The sequence below is a fragment of the Gavia stellata genome, chromosome 33, assembly GCF_030936135.1.
Source record: "Gavia stellata isolate bGavSte3 chromosome 33, bGavSte3.hap2, whole genome shotgun sequence".
Taxonomy (NCBI): domain Eukaryota; kingdom Metazoa; phylum Chordata; class Aves; order Gaviiformes; family Gaviidae; genus Gavia; species Gavia stellata.
Window position 1 is genome coordinate 4056452 of NC_082626.1, and position 13561 is coordinate 4070012.

At 42.2% G+C, this 13561-nt stretch overlaps 1 protein-coding gene across 1 annotated transcript; it reads right to left on the minus strand.

The window, feature by feature from the left end:
* Positions 1-111: 111 nt before the first annotated feature.
* On the minus strand, positions 112-12650 carry LOC132320045 (E3 ubiquitin-protein ligase RBBP6-like). The gene is made up of 6 exons (XM_059832148.1): positions 12485-12650; positions 8757-8856; positions 6186-6222; positions 2848-2892; positions 528-616; positions 112-118 (listed from the first exon to the last, which is right to left on the minus strand). Exons 1-6 carry the CDS (start codon positions 12648-12650, stop codon positions 112-114), a joined length of 444 nt encoding a protein of 147 aa, XP_059688131.1.
* Positions 12651-13561: the final 911 nt, after the last annotated feature.

Here is a 13561-nt window from a genome sequence, read left to right on the forward strand (position 1 = left end):
TGAACTGTCATTAAAACCACAGTTAAAACCACAAAAATTCCCAGTAATATTGAAATACATAAAAATATGCATGAAAGTTCACAGAGAAAGATCTATGGACATATTTAATGTCTATGACCTAGAAAAAAGAAAATTTCACATTTGTAATTCCAGGTCTCCCTTGAATTTTGAAGGGCTTTGCAACATTGCCATATAAAGTGCATTTCACCCCAAGAGAAACAACTCTTCATATGCGTGGTCATGTATTTGTTACCTAACTGCCAAGGTAAAAAAAAAAACAAAACTAAGACCAGAAGTCCCCCACAATCTTACCCCATTTGTCGGGCAGTCCTTTATATAGTGGCCAGGGTTTCCACAACGAAAGCAAGTATATGACGGTGGAGGTGGACCCAAGGGTTTCTTCATGTAACTAAACGTTTTTGGGGAGAAAAAGAAGAAGATATGCATGTGTCTCTTGTGTTAAAACAAACATCTCTACCATTTTCCCATCAGCTTCAAAGAACAGATTTGACATTATCAGCACTTACCTGGTTGGATCATATCCACAGCAAGACTGCATCATCATAGCTTTTATCTTGTCTTCTTCGGAAGCATTGGCTTCAGCCAGATTGGTGGTCTGTTTAAGAGGTAATTATTGGATGCACACATTAGAACCACATTTAAGCCCACACAGCCAAAGACAGCACCACTCACCCAGTCCTGTAAAGAGCAGCACAACGCTCGCTGAGGTCGCATGAAAACAGCTGCTTAGGCTCTGTTTGGACCTTACCTAAAGACCTGTCTAATCGATCCCATTTTCTTCCAAGTGGACTGAAGCTATGTGTAGAAAAAATTAGACTATCCACTGCCTTTAAACTGATTTTTAAGCTCCAGACTATTTGAAGGAGATGTCCACTGTACATTTAATTGAGAAAGATGTATGCAAATATCACTAGTTACATTTTGCAGCATTAAAAGGACACACAACTGAAGAGCCGGAGAGGTTGTTTCTCCTTGCTGAAAGCCAGCTTCAGACACAGAAGCCTTAGAAGGAATCAAACTTTTTATAACCCCTCAGCAAGACAAAAGATTCTTCTCTAACTTTTCTATGCTAAATGATTAAACTACAGTAAGCAGAACCTGCAGTTTTTTCCAGCTGACTGTGTCCTTTTAACGTACAAATTGTAATCCAAACCTTATGCAGAACTAGATCTTCCAATTATTGACGGCAGCTGATTGTTTTTAAGTAGTATTTGTTCAAATGTTTTTATCACACACTAGTCCAGGTACAAGCAGGCTCTAAGGGAGTGACTGTAAATGATGTGGACTTTCAAGCACCTATCATTCCGACCAACCACTCATGTTTTTCTTCTTCTATGCATGCATTCACAAAAGCAACCAACTACTTTCAACATTTTATTAAATGGGTGTTTCATACAGACAGTAACATTGTCCAGATCGACATCTCTGAGAGCGCTTCCGTTAACGTTTACAGAAAACTTTACAGATACTTGACTAGTTTGTGTGAACCCAAACGGTTTACAAAACACATCCAGACCCCACAAAACGTTCCCAGGAATAGAGCAAAAGTCAAAGATGGCATTTAATACATAGTAAGAGTCAAAAAGAAAACTTTTCACAACACATTGCCTCCATGCTAAGCCCGTCTGCACAAAAGAGGTTAGAGGAAGTAACAGTCTGGAGCTGCTTTATGCTATGTCCCTGCATTTTTCTGATATACTTAAATTTTCTCGAAAGCTTACATGTGTACACCACTTGGACAGTTTTCCACATTTTAGAGTAAAACTTCACAGGAGTTTACGGAAACAAGGACACGTTTAGGGACAGCACTAATGGAGACCAATTTCTTTTGCTGGCTACCTTCCCAAGGAATTTTCTTGTTTGTGTTTGGTTTGTTGTTTTTTTTTGCCAAATGGACCCAACTTAATTTCTGCAGTGAGAGATGGAAGAAGGTAGCAGTGGGAAGAGCTTTCTCCTTCTCGGAAATGAACTCCAGCCTTTCTTTTCAGAACAAAGAACTAGCTCCTCTGCATTAGGCCCTGCCTTCTCTCATCTTTGTAACTTTAAAGACTAGTCATTTCATTGGCTAGCACTGTGCCTTTTCACAAAGTGCAACCACTAGTGCTTTCCCAGAGAAAGTTACACATTGTTGAGCAAAAAATGCAGGCAGCTCCATGGCAAAACATGGCATTACAACAGTTTCAGAAGGTCACATCTGCTAATATGCCACACGTACCCCTTGGTCTAGTCCTATAAACAGTTAGGTATATTTACACAATTGACACAGCCTGCGTTCAAACAAAGTCTATTGTGTTGTCCACTCTCTAGCTACTCTGATTTATGAAATCGTGCAGCATTCAAAGAATGGATCTATAACTATAATGACTAGAAATTGAAAAATAGCCATGCAATTGTCCACGTTCCAGAAACGCCTCTAATTTGGCTGCTGCAAACCCCCTGAAATGTCCGTAACTTAGAGCCAACTAAACTCTTCTGTGAAAATTGTGTGAGTTTCCAGTGCAAAATTAACGAAAGGTATGAAAAATGGTAAACAGCTTCTGAAGTGCTGCTTCTTTGTGCCTTGAAGACGAGTAATACTGCAACATTACGTTGAGGCTGCTAAGGTACTCCCCTTCTATCTTCCCAAACTGGCGACTACTCTTCACAGGATAGTATCAAAATACACACACACTTTAAAGTTAAAAGAAATACTTTAACTTCTTAAAAACTACATTCAAGCTTTGCTCACATTACAACAGTTATCCAGCTACAGATCACAGTATGAGATTTAAAAAGACGAAGCAAACCCTTTTTTTTTTAAAGTATTTGACAAGACTCTCGAGATACCTTAATAAGCTGGGCCAGAGGAATCGGTGCGGAAGAGTCATCAATCTGTTCAGAAAAAATTAAACACACGTTCAAGTTCTACAATCAAAACATAGCAATAGTTAACCTCTACTGTAGCCTGAAAGTCTGCACTATATCCTCTGAGTGTCACGGAAAGAGGCATTTCCAACCTAGTGTAATTTGTATTTGTTCAAAACAAAGTCCAAACCTATGACAGCTTAAGAGTGCCTATGTGGTTAATGAGGAGAAACAACAATAACCAAACCTGCTGGAGATCAACTTACTGCTCCAGAGTATCTCAGAGAGGGACCCTTGTCAAATGCTTACAACTGCTTAGAAGTCAAAGGGCTAAGGCAGCTGCCAATTTTCAGCAAAAAAAAGGATTTGAAAAAAAATTTAAGTTTATTTGAGAAGGAAGCATCACTACAGGAAACTTATTTTCAGGGTAGTTTGGAAATTAATCAGTGAACGTCTCCTCATTTATAAAGGCACATGGTTATGCTTTTTATGAACACAGTCTAGTTGCCGGTGAAAATGAAGCACAGGCATATCAGCCCTGAAACACGAACTCTGCCCCTCCTGTCAGTAAGTTTAGAAACGCCAAACTCACCATACCCCACAAAACCCCAATAAAAATGCCAACCCAAAACATCAGCCATAGCAGTAACCCACCACTTTGTCTAGAAAAAAAAGAAACTGCTCAAAGTATTGAAATAAAGGTGTTTACCACGACAGAGTAGCCTATAAAACCTGATTTCTTGTATTTTATTAGACCACAGGCCATACTCTCCAAATTGGTTATGGAACTGTGAGAATTTAATATTATTCTCCTTGCTACCAGTCCAAAAGCAATTTCTAAGGATGATGAAAACATGGACTCAGAGCACAATCCTGTCATTTTTTTCTCCATTGCAGCCACACTCCTCCCTCCCTGCTGCCTACTGGAACAGCTTGCAGGAATGAAGTCCTCAGGCCACGGGTTAGTAATGGACTGCAGTGTCTAGTGAGAACTAATACCGAAGGGCAGTTTTGCCACAAGTGAAAAGGGTAACTCTTCTCTTGTTCCTTTTCCAGCATATTGAATTACATTGTGCCACCAACAGCACTTCAGCTTACACTAGTAAAACATTATCAGAAAGACACCGGAATCACTGCTTACGATGTCTGAAGTTGTTCAAAAACATGGAAAAAATTTCACCATGTAAACTGAACAGCTCCGCATGCCACTCTTCTTTACTTGTGGGAAAACAGGCCTATGTTCTCTCCTGGCAGGCACAACCACTGTCACGTGGTGCTTTTTCAGCAGCAAACAAGAAATGAGGAAAGCTCTCGACTGGAGTCTAGCATTAAACAGTCTAATATTGACCAGTAACTGAAACAGAGCAGTTAATAAACTATTAATTAGTTCTTCTGGTTTTTAGGAAGCGGTTATTATATGGCCTGCAGGCAACAGTCTCATTTCTTAACGGAGGTGATAGCACTCCTTTCTACTAAACAGCTATCAAAAGCAGCAAATAGATAATTAATGTACTATTTAGTACGTTTGCCCAACGGCCACCTTCCAATCACCCGACATTCTTGTGCCTTTTTTTTTTCCCTTTAAATGTCTACTGGAGTATTTCCTGCCAGTCCCTCCAGTCAGTCAAGTAGAAACAACATCTCCATGAAACGTGTATACAGCCCTAAGGTAATACTGCAGAAGAACTGGGGGGGAAAAAACCCCACACACCAAAAAATAAACCCAAAACCCCAGACTCGACAGTCAATGTATTAACTCCCATTTCAAACAGAAGACTAAACAGAAACTAACACAAAGCAAGTGGGAAAGGGGACAGAACAGAGGACGAAAAGGCTAATTTCACTGCTGGGGTGCTACATTTAAATTACAGTGGTTTCCTAAAACCCGACAGCTTGGCTAAACTAAAAATTCAGCCAGGAAGGATCCCAGTTGTGCTCAACAGCGCTAAAACGATGGGCATGACTCTCTGCATTTCTGCAGCCTCCAAGGACAAATACCAACTAGAGATCCTTGCAGTTACTGACATAGTAATGCTAAACCAAAAAGGATCCCCTTTCTTGCCTTGGCTGTAGTAACAGTAGGCCAGCAGCACAAATTTGGAAGTGTACAACAACAACAGCTAACATAACAGCAAGACAATGAAGGAAGAGTTAAAGTATCAGCTTTTGTGCAGCCTTTTTAAAAATACCTTAACTAAACTGCATTTTGCTGCCTTACTGTTCAACAATAATTGGCAAGCTTTCCAGTGATTTATTCCCACCACAGTAAGATCCAGGTTCTGCTTTGAAATACCTACAGAAATACGTGTATTAAAAAAACAGACATGCCAGGGAGCACACGAGGCTAATGTTTATAACAAGAACAACAACATCAACAACAACAATAATAGTAATAATAATAATAATAATGTTTGAACATGAGAGTTGTGTTTATACACATGCTAGTAAGCAAAGAGGAAAACAACTGTTTTCAGGAAATAAAACCCCATCAGAATTAGACCAAATACTCTAAACGTGGTTTACATAAATGCATTACTTTAACTGCTAGGGTCACTGGGCCAGTTAAACTAACTCAAAATCACAATGAGAGGCATTCATGTCCAAAAAGGAATTTGAACCAATCAGTGATAGAATTATGGATGTCAGATTTAGACGTAGTGGTTTTAGACCTACCTACAAAAAGTTTTCAATTTTAAGTTGATTGCCTACCATTCCACGAGCATCAGAGGCTGTATTCTTCACACAACACAGACCCAGAGTTCATGAATTTCTAGATTAAGTTACCCTAACACCTTATCAAGTGATCAGATCCAATGATCCAGGGTTAGTGTAATGCCTCACACCGTTCCAGTGAAGAAAAAGCAGAATGTGAAAATGGCAAAAAATACACTCCAAACAACTTTTATTGCAAGAAACAAAAAGCACACAACAACCTGTACAAACATCCAGATTACTAGCTGTCGACAGACAGCTGTAGAACATGGCACCATGTTCAACTGTGCAAACCTTGAGCCTACACGATCTAAAAATTATCATACATTACCTGCACAGTACACAGTCATTCAGGAAATATTCTGGCATATTCAATGTGAAACACAATGCATTACTAGGCACAAATAGCAAGATTCACATTAGAACTGTGCAAACAATGGCATGACTCAGTTATTACTATGCTGAATCCAATACATGGTATTCACAACATATACTATGGTTTACTGGAAAATATATTAAGTTAATGTTTGGAAAATTAATACAAGGCTACATTGTTGACAATTAAGTGCAGTGTGGAGAAAAAAGTCTGAGATGGTGTTTTTACATACCGCTTTTGGTGTTCCACTCACTGGCTCAGTTCGACTTCTAGAAGAAGAAATCAAGGAGATGAGAACTTAAAGCACTTGTACCCAACATCAAGCAGTGAAAACACATTATAAAACCTGAACATCAAAACATTATGTTCTGATAGTCTAGTGAATGTGGAAATTTCTTCCTATACATAAACTCGTCTCTCTCTTTTGATCACATTCAATGCATTAAACACCACCCCCCCACCCCCCAAATCCCACGTCTACTTTGTCTGAAATCACTCGAAGACTTAGAGATCGAGAACACAACAGTGCAAGAGGAAGTCTTCAGACATTTTGTCTCTGCTGCGTTAAGTTTTGTGTTCTTAAATGCTCAACCCTCAAGATAATGAAGGAAACTTTAGCCAATCCCTATATCCCGCCCTAGTCTTACAAATAGCTACCAGAGAGAGTACTTTAGTTTCTAAGAAAGAACAGCGGTAGTCGAGACCCTTTGAAGCGCTAGTTTACTTAGCCATGAAAGTGCCAAAATACTACATGGGTTACATATGCTACATTGACTAAAAATAGTAGTAGAAATGTCACCTGAAAGCAGTTCCTAGGGTTTTGTGTGCTTTAGGAGCCCTGTGACAAAAAAAAAAAAAGGTCTTAATTGCCAGAATTTGCTTTAAGAAAATCTTGAAAATGCTACAATATCTTAGGAAATACTTATTACATTTGAAACCTTGCTGAGCTTCCACATACTCCTTGATCTGTATCTGCATGCTGCTCATCAGGAATCAGACATGCAACCACTGATATCGTTAACAAACCATTCACACATCATCCAAAGTGTCCCATGAGCAGAGGCAATTCAAAGGCTGCTGTGGAACTGATGTCCAAATAGAAAGGCTCATGCTTCCTGCCACTGCTAGACCACCACCGGGCTCGCAGTTAGAGCCATGTACCTCCTGAAGATGAGCAAGTTCGAGGAGATACTTTAGATTGCCACACAAGGGTTTCTTCATCCACTGACCCTGAAGAACATACTCCAAGGCGAGTAACGCATTTTGAAGGCCTCGCCACCATTACAGCACACATTCATCATTCCCAAACGTTAACCACTCTACCAGTCGTTTCTGCAATGTTTCCAGCTGAAGGAATAGAAAGCTAATCTGCCTGGTTAATTTTCAACGTTAGAACAGCAGTGCCATTCCTTCCTTACCCCCACATCCAGCTACTTATTTAATCTTTGAGGCTAGCAGCACCTATCCTCTCGTTTTAGGGCAGCGTTACAATAGCAGGAGAGGGTGACATCCAACCAGTAAGGGAGGATGCACTGACAAGACAGCACTAAGCATCCGTATTTCGATTAACCTCCCCCAAACAAGGCCACGTTTATAAGCACAACGCTGTGGCGTCCCGAATTACTAGGCAGTGCCTGAAAGCACTGCAGCAGCTACTGCAGTAATATGCCCAAAGTTTACATGCAGAGCCACATAAAATCAGGGGTTTTTGCTTGCAAATGCTTCATGGGCACCAGCACGCTGCTGCAGTGTTTCTTCAAGACACACTGTAACTCATCAGTCTACTTGATTTATGAGAACCAACGTTAGAAAGACATGGCAAAACCACAAGCTAATAATAGCTACTGATTGTGGTGGAGAGGCGTACCTTTAAGGCGGCTGGAAAACATGGCCATTCAAACAATGCTAATGTAGCTGATACAGAACGGGACTGTATGAATACATACATGACATGCATTTGAAGAGCTGTAATTTTAATCAGTACACCCGATTCTCTGTCCTCCGTAAATCTTAGGAACACAGAATTAAAACCTGGAGCACAGATACCAGCTTAGGGTAAAAACAGACAAAGAAAGACAACCAGTAACATTTAGGAACGTGCGGAACTGCTTACTGAGTTTCAAGTTTGGAAAGGATTAACTGTTCCTTCATCGTGCTCGCACAAAAGGCAATACACTTTAGGATATTGTTGTTCTTCTCTTGCCTGAAACAGGCACTGTCTTTAGGAAACGAATAGGAATCACTTTTGAATGGAAGTTCTTGTTTGCCTGGCTGGCCAGCTGGCAACCCTTGGTCTTTCCTCTATAGCTAGTATGCAGAACCCCCAGATTTGGGGCGTAAGAATACCTGCCATATCCCGCCCCCCTCCCCCAAATACAAGAAATAGTTAAACACTCAGAATCAGACTCTTCTGAGACGGGAACAAATTACAAGTTTACACTACAGTGCGTATCTCTCTTTACTATAAAAGCAATAAAAGCAAACACATATAATAAGGAATCTCTCCACCTAGAGGGAACAGGATCTACAACTTGGATCTCAGAACAGTCAACCCCAGGAACAAACCCCACAGAATCATCTTACAAGTTACCATTGTTGGAGTTCAAACCCGGTGCCCCAGCAGGCCAAAAAATGTAAGTCTACTTTGGGACAGATGCGCTAAAATCTACCCCCTGACAACAAAACTTAACAGCAGCTTTAACAAGAAAGATACAAGCGGAATGCCTCTGTAAACTAGTATCTGTAAAAAAAGTCAACACACTGAAACCCCTAACAAAGAATACAATGCTTTATGGATACTTACAGAACAAAGGTTTTGCTGGTAGCTTTAACTCCTCCCACAGGGATTCTTCTAACAATTACCGATGAGTTCTTAGGAATCAGGGCATGATCATCTGTGTATTCTGAAAACAACATAAAGACAGACATAAACCAACATAAATTCAGGTTTGAGAATCAAACACAAGCAGCAAAATCTCCCTCATTTTTTAAAATAGTTTGAATGCCAACAGCAAAATGGTCTCAAAGGTCACTAAAGGAGAGTCTGCTAATGCACGAGGTTCTTTCCTCATCTAGCTTAGGTTGCTTTGGCTTCCGTTAGGCTACAAAACCAATAGACCTCTGGAGAAAAACAAACCACAGCAAAGTCTCACCTGCATAAACCAGATTCTAAAGCCTGCCTAGCTTGCCCTGCAGCAAACCAGGCACTTAGCTAAAGCACGAAAACTCTGCGCCGTCGCTTTCATAGCTCTTAACTGAAAACGCTTCACCTGTGCTGCTAGTGCTCCAGACTGACAGAACACAGAAGAGAGCCTGCCATGGCTGCCTATTTCTTGGGGCTTAATCCATCAACAACCACACTTCTCAGCTGCTCAGTGCTTTGCATTTCAATGGAAACAGCACTGACGCCCAGACAAACAATGGTAGATCACGCCAGCTGCAGTTCTGGAAGCCGAAAGCAGCTGTTTCTACCTGCTGAACGGAGTCATACGGAGTATTCCTTCTGGTCCAGACCACAAATCACCAGATTAAGACCAGTCCAGAGTCTCATGTTTGTTTTGTTTGGGTTTTAATTTTGCCTGATAAGCAGAATAGCAGAAAAGCAGAATAGCACATTCTCCAAGTGTTTGGAGACAGAATGTTACAGGGCAGGCAAGAGTACTCAAGAAACCTGAGTTCTGGAGTTTGCAGTTCTTCCACTATATTGTGAGAACATCTATTGTAAAAGACAGGTCAAGAAATCCAGATCAAATTAAAAGGAGGCAAGTTTAAATGCATCATTCTCGAGTATAGGCTTTTTGAAGGGAATTCTGCCTTTATAGAACTTGCCTCTGCAGTAAGCATGGAAGAGGACACCCCCCCACACCCCCCCGCACCTTTTAAAATAGGTCCCAACCATCCATTTTGCCTCCCCAGCATCTTAAAGAGAGTCCATCACATCAGTTTTTTCCATTGGTATTTAAAATCCAGTTTCCTTTTAGCTTATATTAGCATTGCTTCTATTACTAGATTGCCATGATGAAAAGTAACAATTACTGAACTGTAAAAGCTTAGAGTGCTCGGCAAAATCTGAACAAGTAGGCCACCTTCACTCAAGGTTCACTTTGTTCTTTCCACGATCATTTCAGCCTTTAGTCAGGACTCCTGCACAGGCAATGTTATAAAACCCCAATACTTTATGTCCACGTGCAAGAATGCCAAACATCCCATTTAGGCAGAATATCCGGGTCTAGTGTTTCCCTTTATCTTCTGAAGGTGAGTTTAAGCATCTACATCTGCTTAACAAAAACTGAAATTCACGGTCACGCAGAGAAACCAGAAATTGGGCATACATATACACGGCACTGAAATGTATTCTCTAGCTTTGCTCTGAAAACCACTGGGGGATTTTTGCCTTTTCACACGGAAAACACCCTTAGGAAAGCTTCAATAAGCATCAGTGTCACTCATATACGCAGTGTAAGATTTTATACTCATTTTACAACGGCCAAAGGGCAACACAACCTGCCTAGAGGAGGATCTTGTCACTGTCAAACAAGAGGGATGCTCTTTAAAGCAGGGAAGAGACTCCTGCTTTAACTTCACCTTTAGGCAACACCACATTTAACAGAACCTAGTGAGGCAGATACTTTTCCTTCAGTGGATTCTGATTACGTATGAAAACAAAGCAACAGACTTTGTAAAACTGGTATTATGGATATAGAGTAACACTTTGGGGGGGAACATACTTACGAGCATAAGTTTTTGTTCTAAAACTTTATAACAGAATGCTATATGACTTGATAACAGTTTCTGCTATAACAGAATCCACATGTTTGGCCTATTTTGAAACATTTCTCCTTCTGGTGATAATAATTGGTCTCCATCACAGTTTATTACCATCCACCATTCTGGTTTTAAGGCTGTGTTTGACACAGACCCAGCTATTACAGGAGTGACGTCAGCCAGTTGGCCATTCAGCCCGCTAGCATTTGTGAAGCTGAAAGGACATCAGCATCTGAAGACAAAATTCAGAGACCCTCTGCAGCAAAGCCCTTCAAGCCAATTAAACACTGTTCAAAAGCTCTTGACAATTGTATTCAATGCTACTAGAGAAACTCAAGACTTCTGAAACATATCACTACCTACGCATGTCATGCAATCCAATGGCATCCCTAAGACCCCTAACATTGTGCTGTGAAGTCTCTTCGCAACCATTCTCCTGAAAATAGTTTTAATGTCTGTAGATACGCAGCGAGCTTTCGGTCCGACCACTCTAAAGGCTAGGGCTGAAGTTACGGTCCCCACAGCATACATATTATCCTGTTTAAGCTTTAATACATCACACAGGAAGAGGAAAAAACCACCTGTACACATTTTAAAGAAAAGACGGTTGTAAGAGTGTCACAGAACCAGAGGAAAAAGACAAGAAATTTCATGTTTAAGGAATGAAAACACTTGACAAGTCTTTTTGTTTCCGAAAAGTCACAACCCAAGGTATTTAATCCCATTCAAACTCACCAAGATGGCAGACTACCAAACTGAAATGTCATACTAAGTAATACAAAACCATTATCACCTCCGAGAATCAAGCACCATTTACTAGATTTAAAAGAATATATGCCTTCTCTAAGAACATTTCTTATGTATATTGACCATAAATGTTCTGCCATAAAACTTCAGTACTGCCCTGATGTGGTTAACACGTAGTAGCAGGAGAAAAAGACACGGGTAGAAAGGGATGATGAAAATGATGCTCAGTAGCATCTGAATGGCAATGTCTTTGGTGTAGAAAAGAAGGTATATTAACAAGAAATTCCAAAGCATAATTTAGATACAGAGAACACTCATGGGCAAGTGTCCTCAAGGCTTTAAAGGCTCTGTATAGCTTATAAGTCACAGATTCACTCTTGATCCAAAACGTGGCAGGGAGCAGTTTCTGTAACAGCCACAAAACCAGTTTTCCAATGTAGTGGAGTAAAACAAGTCGAAGACAAAATTAAGTCACCAAACCCACTTTTTGTCTTCCAATTAGCCATCTGTTCCATTTCTATCACTTTCAGCTTCCTCCACCAGATTTCAAAGAAATCTGGCAAGTTTGTTATTACAAGTTATCCTCCCACATTTCCTTATCATTCTACCTAGAAGAATTCCAGGAAACCAAAACGTTTGTAAGCACTACATGTCGCACATCAACCACACATTCTTCGCCGCCTAGCTCCGCCTCTAAAACACAGATCTGAAGGTTGTTGTCAGAACAGCAACTACGAAAGAACAGCAACTATGAAAGAACAGCTCTGTGAGGCCCCCAACACAAGTCACAGCTACCGATCGTGGCCGAATCGCATTATGGCTTCCCGGCCCACTTAAACCCCGGTGCCGCTTGCCCTCCTGGTCCCCCTGCACGCCGGCGGGATGGGTCCCAGGCTGAGACACGCTACGTGGGGACGAGCCACAAAGTGTGGGTCCCGCAGGCCACGGCCGCCGTGGGGCCATCTGCGACGATGCCAGCCGCACGGTCCCCAAGGCCCCACGCCCGCTGCCTCCACGCACCTTCTTTGGTCTGGGCGTTGGTGATCTGCAGGTCGCAGTTGGCCGCCTTCAGCTTTTCACGGCCCATGATCCGGCGCTTGAGGTCGCACAGGGAGATGTGGAGGCCGCCAAAGGTGACTGTGTCATAGCTCAACTTGGAGAAGAACTTGTAGTGGACACAAGACATGGTCAGGGCCAGGCGGTGCCCGCTCCGCGACGGCGTCTACCACGGCAGATGGCGTTGCGACCTCTGCGCCCGTTAGGGCCCACGGCGGCTCGGGGAAGGGCCCACCGAGGGGGTCGGAGCAAGCAACACAGGCTGAGCTTGAGCTTCTCCTCGCAGCCCAGGCAGACAACAGGGAGAGGACCCTGCAGCCCCCGGCTTGTCCTCCGCTCCCTCCCTCGCACACAGCGCTTCCAGGCCTGACGCTCGCTATGAGCCCCTGCCTCAACATTCCGCAGAGGGGTTTCCCGGCCGACAACTGCACGGGGCGTGGCTAGCACATCACTGCGCATGCACAATGGCACACCGCGCCCACCCACACCCCCCTCCTCATGCGACCCAGCGCATTATGACTAAAGGCCCACCTAACGTGACCGAGGCGGCCCCGCCATCTTCTTCCTAACGCCAAGCACCCCGAGGGGAGAGCTATCACCGGTCGGGGTCACCGCCTGTCAGCCCCGGGCCTGTCACTGCCCCAGCCAGCTACTGCAAATGCGTCAAGAGAATTAGAAAAAGCCACTAATGAAAGCGCAGGTAGTATTACAGCCCTACAGGAAGAAAGCAAATTATTATCACCAGTGGTAACATAGACTCGATTAGCCCTAGACCACCTTTTAGAAGTCCAGGACAGAGTATGTGCATTATTGCCTAACAGCTGCTGGAGTTTTATGTAAATCAAGACCAGAAAACGGAAACTGACAGAAACAAGATAAAGACTCATTTAAAAATATTACATGAAGTAAGGCAGGGATCTCCCCTAAATCTATTTGGGTGGCTAACCTCTTGGCTCCCAGGCTTAGGTGGAGGACTGTGAACTAAAAGGATTTGGGTTGTGTATCCACTCTCCTGTTTTGCTTTGTAATTATACATGTGTG

Coding starts and splice junctions, on each gene's coding strand:
- LOC132320045 (XM_059832148.1), bottom strand. CDS start 12,650: ATGTCTTGTGTCCACTACAAGTTCTTCTCCAAGTTGAGCTATGACACA. Junction 6,223..8,756: donor ACCAGCAAAACCTTTGTTCT/GTAAGTATCCAT, acceptor TTCTTCTTCTAG/AAGTCGAACTGAGCCAGTGA. Junction 2,893..6,185: donor TGAGTGGAACACCAAAAGCG/GTATGTAAAAAC, acceptor TTTTCTGAACAG/ATTGATGACTCTTCCGCACC.